This window comes from Camellia sinensis, chromosome 3 (assembly GCF_055761805.1).
Source record: "Camellia sinensis isolate YWXY chromosome 3, ASM5576180v1, whole genome shotgun sequence".
NCBI lineage: Eukaryota > Viridiplantae > Streptophyta > Magnoliopsida > Ericales > Theaceae > Camellia > Camellia sinensis.
The window spans coordinates 189,171,221-189,178,588 of record NC_138963.1 but is presented as its reverse complement, the minus strand read 5'-3'; the positions used below and the strand labels follow the sequence as shown (position 1 = coordinate 189,178,588).

Genomic DNA, 7,368 nt, shown 5'->3' with positions numbered 1-7,368 from the left:
TTAAGCCACCATTAGAGGTAACCAATTTTAAATTAAAAGCCTCTAATACAGAATTTATGGATACTCTGTTACAGAAAATGAAAACATTAAATGTTAGACCAGAATCCCATGAACCCTCTGGTTCAATCCAAATGCTAAGAGCGAATCCTACACCTACACCAGAACAGGAAGAGGATTTATCACTTGAACAAATTCAAGAGATACAATTAAATTTCCAAGAACCCACATCTGTAACCAAACTTCATTCCTATAATTCTTCTCGACCAGCTATGTTACCACCAACCAGAAACTATTATGCCCGACCAACTCCTCCTGATGTACTCTATGAAGAGACGTACATCAATGATCAGGGATCCTACCATGGTAAAGCTATCTATGAATGGAATATAGATGGCAAATCAGAATATGGTATTTACAAGAAACTACATCAAATGATGATGTATGCCACCGTTTGCCGCCAATACAGTAATAGCGACCATGCCATTGTTAAATTCATTATTAATAGATTTACCGGTCAGCTAAAAGGATGGTGGGATAACATTCTCACTCCTCTCCAGCACAATGAAATTCTTACTTCTGTTAAAGTTGAACTTGATCCAACCACTCAACAACTTGTTCAACAAGAAGATGCCGTCTACACTCTTATCCAGATTATTATTCTTTATTTTGTTGGTACCAGTACTAGTTCCTTCGATCGTAGTCGTGAACTTTTGCAGAATTTACGATGCCCTTCTTTGACCCATTTCAAAATTTACAAAGATGTTTTCCTCATCAAGGTTACTCAACGCCCTGATGCTAACAGTAGCCATTAGAAGGCTAAATTTATTGATGGCCTTCCTACCCTTTTTGCCGAACGCGTTAGGAATAAACTTTGGGACTGCCATGACCGGATGTCTAATCCTTTTGAACAGTATACATATGGGCAACTCTGTTCCATTGTTACCGAGGTCTATCTTTATGTAATGACCTTAAACTTCATTATCAGATGAAGCAACAGCATTTAACAGGAAGAAAAGAATTAGGCGAATTCTGCGAACAGTTTGCCTATGAACCAGGTATTAAATATCCTGCTAAAACTAGAAAGATTTCCCATAAGCGACAGTCCAAACCCATCCGAAGAAAGTCCCATAAGACATATCAACAGAAACCTAATAAGAAGTTTTATTCCAACAAAGCTTCATATACAGGGAAAAGAAAAGAAAAATCCAAATCCAAATCAGAAATCAAATGTTATAAGTGTGGCCAAATTGGTCATTATGCGAACCGATGCAAATCTAAAGTCAAGTCCAAGATTAATGAGTTAAATCTTGATCCAGATATTAAAAGACAACTTCTTCAAACAATAGAGGAAGAATCAACAGAAGACGAGTCTCCTTCCGAAGATGAAATTAATGAATTATTTTCACCCTCTAGTAGTAGCGATGAACAAGATGACTCTGCTTGCCCTTGTTCAACCAACCAGGATCAACTATCAGAAATCCATTATTGGAAATCAATAGTTGAAATGAATGGTTTACATTTAGGTGAGCCTAGCAGTATTAATGTTTTAACTGATGCACAAAAAGATATGCTCGCAGTAGCAGATCAAATCCAGGATCCAGAAATAAAGATTAAATATCTAAAAATGTGTTATGAACACCAACAAACAGTTCAAGAACAACCTTTAATACCAGTACATTCTTACAATCTTCAAGATGTGTTTAAAAGAATCCAGACTCTAAATTCTACCTCTGTAGAACAACCCACAACAATCCAGGATTTAAAAATGGAAATAAATATTTTAAAAACAGAAGTCAAACATTTACAGACAGCCAGTGCAGCTACTATTAAAGATATTAAATATCTACATAGTCAGCTTAAACCAAAGAAATCAGAAACTGAAGAAGTAAAATCTGAAGAACAAACAGAATCTTCAACCCAGTATTTATTACTTGTTAATCAAGTCACTTTCCAGAAATGGTATATCAAAGTTTCATTTATGATACAACCAGACTTTTGGATTAAAGATGCTATCACTTTAGTTGATAGTGGTGCAGATATGAACTGTATTCAGGAAGGCATAGTTCCTACCAGATATTTCCAAAAGACTACTCAAAGTCTAACCAGTGCTAGTGGAAATTCAAACCAAATCAGGTATAAGATCCCAGAAGCCTATATTTGTAACCAAGATTCTTGTCTACCTACATCTTTTGTATTAGTAAAAAATCTTGCACAAAACATCATTTTAGGTACTCCTTTTTTGTGCCTCCTTATGCCCATACAGAAAATTGACCAAACAGGTATTTATTCTCAAATACAGGGAAGATCAGTTATTTTTAAATTTATAACAGAACCATACACAAAAGAATTAGATCAAATTCGTGATCTAGTAACCTTTAAAGAAAAACAGATAAATTTTTTACAAAAAGAAGTTCAATTTTTGACAACAGAACAAAGGTTACAGCAACCTTCTTTACAACAGAAAATTAAAATAATTGAAAATGAATTTAAAATAGAAGTTTGTAATGATGTTCCAAATGCTTTTTGGGAACGAAAGAAACATACAGTAACATTACCTTATGAACCGACGTTTAATGAAAAACATATTCCCTCTAGAGCTCGCCCTAGTCAAATGAAAAAGGAATATATGGAATTATGTAAAACAGAAATCCAAAATCTTCTTTCTAAGAAACTCATCCGACCTAGCCAATCTCCTTGGAGTTGTACCGCTTTTTATGTTAACAAAAATGCAAAAATTGAGCGAGGTGTTCCACGCCTTGTTATCAATTACAAACCGTTAAACGAAGTCTTGCAATGGATCAGATATCCGATTTCGAATACAAAAGATCTTCTAGATCGTTTACAGGATGCAATCATATTTTCTAAATTTGATTTAAAATCAGGTTATTGGCAAGTGTAAATTGCAGAACAGGATCGTTATAAAACAGCATTTACAGTACCTTTTGGGCATTATGAATGGAATGTGATGCCATTTGGACTTAAAAATGCTCCATCAGAATTTCAACATATCATGAATGATATTTTCACTCCTTTTGCAGAATTTGCTTTATCTTATATTGATGATGTTTTAATATTTTCCTCATCAATAGATCAGCATATTAAACATCTTAATATTTTTAAGAATGTTATTATCAAAAATGGATTAGTTATTTCTGCACCTAAGATGCAATTATTTCAAACAACAGTTAGATATTTAGGTCATAATATTTCCAATGGAAGTATTATTCCTATCAACAGAAGTATGGAGTTTGCTTCTAAATTTTCAGATGAAATTAAGGATAAAACCCAGTTACAAAGATTTTTAGGTAGTCTCAATTATGTTCGAGATTATTATCATCAGTTATCTGCAGATGCTAACATTTTGTATACCAGGCTTAGAAAGAATCCACCACCATGGTCTGAAGAACATACTTTAGCAGTTCAAAGAATTAAAGCTAAAGTTCAACAGTTACCTTGTTTACAGTTACCAAACCCTAATTGGAAAAAGATTGTTGAAATCCCACCAAATCCTTCATCGGATCCTCTCCTTGAGGAAGGTCCTTGAGTTCTTGCGGGCAACGGCTCAGATCAGCCGTTGGTCATCCAACAGCTGATATTATATAAAAAAAAATAAATCAAATTACAGTGTTTTTTATACTTCCCGCCCAAACAAACAACAACACAGCATTCACTTTCAATCTCACACACCACTCTCACTCTCACGCAGCAGTCGCCTCCGTCGAACCCATCCTCATCCTCACCGGCGAACCCATCCTCACCGACGGCGAGCTCCATCCTCACCGACGGCAAACTCCACCGCTCCAGCCTCTATAGAGTACTCTTCTGCCGCCAAAGCTTTTGACTGAAGCTCTTTACAAATTACACTCGACAGTAAGGTAAGAAATCGAATGGAGTTTTCATTAATTGGTGTGTTTTACCTCTTTATGATTTCTTTAACTTTTCATATATACATTGTTTCCCAAGCTGATGATGTAAACTCCCTAAGAATCAAATTAGGGAAAACCTATTCTGTTTGAAGTGAATCTTTTCTCATAGACTTCCCTGTAAGATTCTTGGTCATATTATTATTATTTGTTTTTGTACCATCTCTAAGTTCTGTTTGATTGTATTTTTGTTTTCCTTTTTTTGTTGATTTTTCAAAACAAAACAATGAAAAGTTCAGAAACACCCACTTGTGAAAATTGTTTTTGTACATATGAAAACAAGTTTTTGGTGGGTGATTTTTAGAAAATTTCAAGAAAAAAACAGTTTCCAGAAACAAATTTCCAAACAAAATTTTGTTCTTTTTAAAATATGAAAACAGAACACAAAGCAACATGCCTTTTTTTTTTTTAAAGTTACATTTCCCATTTCCAATCTCCCAAATGGGTCAGTGAATTGAACTTGAAAGGCATCATTGTAAAGCTTTTCCTGAGAAAAAGAAAAAAAGAAAAATAAAATTCAACTCAGCTTGAGAAAATCTTATATCTTGATTTTCAGATTAGATTTATTTGAACTTGAGAAGCTAAAGTTTTTCAAGTGATATCAAAAGCACAATTGTGATAAGAGTGATGTTTCGTGTAGACTAGGCCCCAAAGAGAAACTGTTGGATTGAGACAATTCAAATGTGTGTTTTTCCAAGTACTATGAATTCTATGTGCCTAAGCCAGGACACGACCAGTTATGAATAATTCAATTTCCTTAATTCGAGTAATTTTCCTTCTATGACATATGGTCCTATCTATAAACCAGATAAATGTTATCTAAAAACCAATTTCAATTCATTTTCATAGCATTATAACCTAAACAATCCTGCAATCTTATTAAGAAGCTCAACTATCATTAACTTAAGATTTTATTTATATGGGTTTTCAGTTGCATTTTGATATCGATATGGAACCTGAGAATGACTGTGATTGGAAGCCAAAATTGGGAATGATATTTGATTCTGAACAATGTGCGTATGAATTTTATAATACATATGGAGGAAGAATGGGGTTTAGCATAAGAAGAGATTATTGTAAGATGGACAAGTTCACTAATCAACTTATTCATAGACTTTTGATTTGCAACAAGGAGGGATTTCGAAAGGTTGACAAGCGAGACCCATTGTCAAAAAACTCTAGAGCTGAAACTAGGACTGGGTGTGAGGCTCGACTTTATATTAAATTACATGAGGGTACTGGAAAATATGTTGTGATTGATTTCAAAGAAAAACACAACCATGATCTTGTATAACCCGAGTGTGCCCACATGTTGCCGTCACAAAGAAAGATATCCGCTACCCAAGCAATTCAGTTAGATTTAGCGGCACAATCTGGTCTTCGTTTGGGCTAGTCTTTTGAACTCATGGGTAGGGAAGCTGGTGGAAGGCAATGTCTTGGTTTTACGAAATTAGATTCTAAAAATTATTTGAGAACCAAAAGACAACAAAGTTTAGCATATGGGGAAGTAGGCAATGTGTTGCAATACTTTAAAGAAAAATCTTTGCAAAATCCTTCATTCTTCTATGCTGTTCAATTAGATAATGAGGAGCAAATAACCAATATGTTTTGGGCCGATGCACAAATGATCATGGATTATGCCCAATTTGGTGATGTTGTCACATTTGATACGACTTACAAGTTAAACAAAGAACATAGACCATTCGCATCTTTTATGGGATTCAACCATCACAGGGAAACAATTATATTTGGTGCAGCATTGTTGTATGATGAGACCGCCGAATCGTTTGTATGGTTGTTTGAAAACTTTCTAGAGGCTATGTCAAGGAAGGCACCGAAAACTTTGTTCACCGATCAAGATACTGCAATGGCTAAAGCCATACCCATCGTTATGCCTGACACAAGTCACCGATTGTGTACTTGGCATTTGATGCAAAATGCATTAAAACATGTTAACTGTTTGTTCCAAGATAAGGGGGTGAAGGGTGTACTAAATAAATTTTTCTTTCACATTGAAGATACAAATCAATGGAAATTAGAGTGGGCGGAAATGCTTGATAAATATGATGTGCATGAAAACCATTGGTTGAAATTGACTTTTGCGGTGAAAGAAAAATGGGGATGGCCTTATGTTAGATCAACATGGGCTGCGGGAATGAGTACCACACAACTTAGTGAATCTTTTAATGTTTTTTTGAAGGATTACATTCGTTCTGATTTCAACTTAAATGAATTCTTCATGCATTTCGAAAGGGTACTTTATGAGAAGCGATACAAGGAGTTAGAAGCGGGCTATGCTTTGTGCCAAAGGTTGCCAAAGGTGAAAGCAACAATAAGAATGTTAATTCAAATGGGTAACGTCTACACAAAAAAGATCTTTGAGGAATTTCAAAATGAGTACTTTCAATCCATTGAATCGGACATAGAAGCAATTGAATATGGCGAGGCTAGTACCATTTACACAGTTGTTGATGTTGGTAACAAACATGCAAGGAAAGTGAAGTTGGAGAGGGATGGCTCTTTTGGTTGTAATTGTATAAAGTTTGAAAGGGAAGGAATCTTGTGTTCTCACTCATTGAAGGTCATTAGAGACATATTGAAGATGAAAGAGGTTCCTCCACAATACATTCTGAAGAGGTGGACCAAACAAGCAAGAGCCGAAACTGTGCAGCACATTAAGGAAAATGACATTAAAGTAGATGTGAAATTCCAACAAGCTTCGCGGTATAAGACATTGATGACTGCATTTAGAGCAGTAGCAAGTAGAGCTGCTGAAACTGAAGAAACAATTTGCGGGAGATGTATGTGGTGCCAAATTATTTGCCAACTCAACCAACATTCCAGTCACTACTACAAGGTTCATGTGGATATGACATTGGGTTTCGATATTCTCAAGAATCAACTACTCCAATGTGTAGTCAGGTTCGTCCTTGATGTATTTTTAGTTTATAGTTGCTGAAAATTCTGTGATATCATGTATTTATAGTTGCTTAAAAATTCTGTCTTTTTTTTTGTAGGCTATGGACAACCATGAACAGAACCAAACTGATGCTAAAATTGGGCTGCAACGTGAAGTCATGGCCTCTGAAATTGTCAAGCAAACTGTTGCTGGAAAGTGATGTTAAAGTACTAATGTGTCAATTTTTAAGGACCAATGAATTAATTTAGATGTTAAAGTTGTACTGGTTGATGTTCATTTACAGTTGATTTTAATTTATATGTTAAACCCAAGTGAACTGGTTATTGTTAATGTTCATTTAGCTTGGTTGATGTTGGTTGATGTTGGTTATTGTTAAAGTTGTACTGATTCTGTTATTCAGCATGTTTTTTTTTAATTTATGTGTTAGTTGCTTGATGTTCATGTTCAGATTCAGGAAACTGGTATTGAACATGCTGTATTGAACATGTTAATTTAACTTGGTTGATGTTGGTTGATGTTCATTTA

The 7,368-nt window shown here is 34.9% G+C and overlaps 2 protein-coding genes across 2 annotated transcripts; both read left to right on the top strand.

Annotated features, from left to right (window-relative positions):
• Positions 1 to 4,872: 4,872 nt before the first annotated feature.
• LOC145822110 (protein FAR1-RELATED SEQUENCE 5-like) lies at positions 4,873 to 5,217 on the top strand. The gene has a single exon (XM_082918707.1). The coding sequence runs from the start codon at positions 4,873 to 4,875 to the stop codon at positions 5,215 to 5,217; it is 345 nt and encodes a 114-aa protein (XP_082774833.1).
• Positions 5,218 to 5,328: 111 nt separating this feature from the next.
• On the top strand, positions 5,329 to 7,042 carry LOC114285972 (protein FAR1-RELATED SEQUENCE 5-like). Its single transcript, XM_082918706.1, has 2 exons — positions 5,329 to 6,858; positions 6,941 to 7,042. Exons 1-2 carry the CDS (start codon positions 5,329 to 5,331, stop codon positions 7,040 to 7,042), a joined length of 1,632 nt encoding a protein of 543 aa, XP_082774832.1.
• Positions 7,043 to 7,368: the final 326 nt, after the last annotated feature.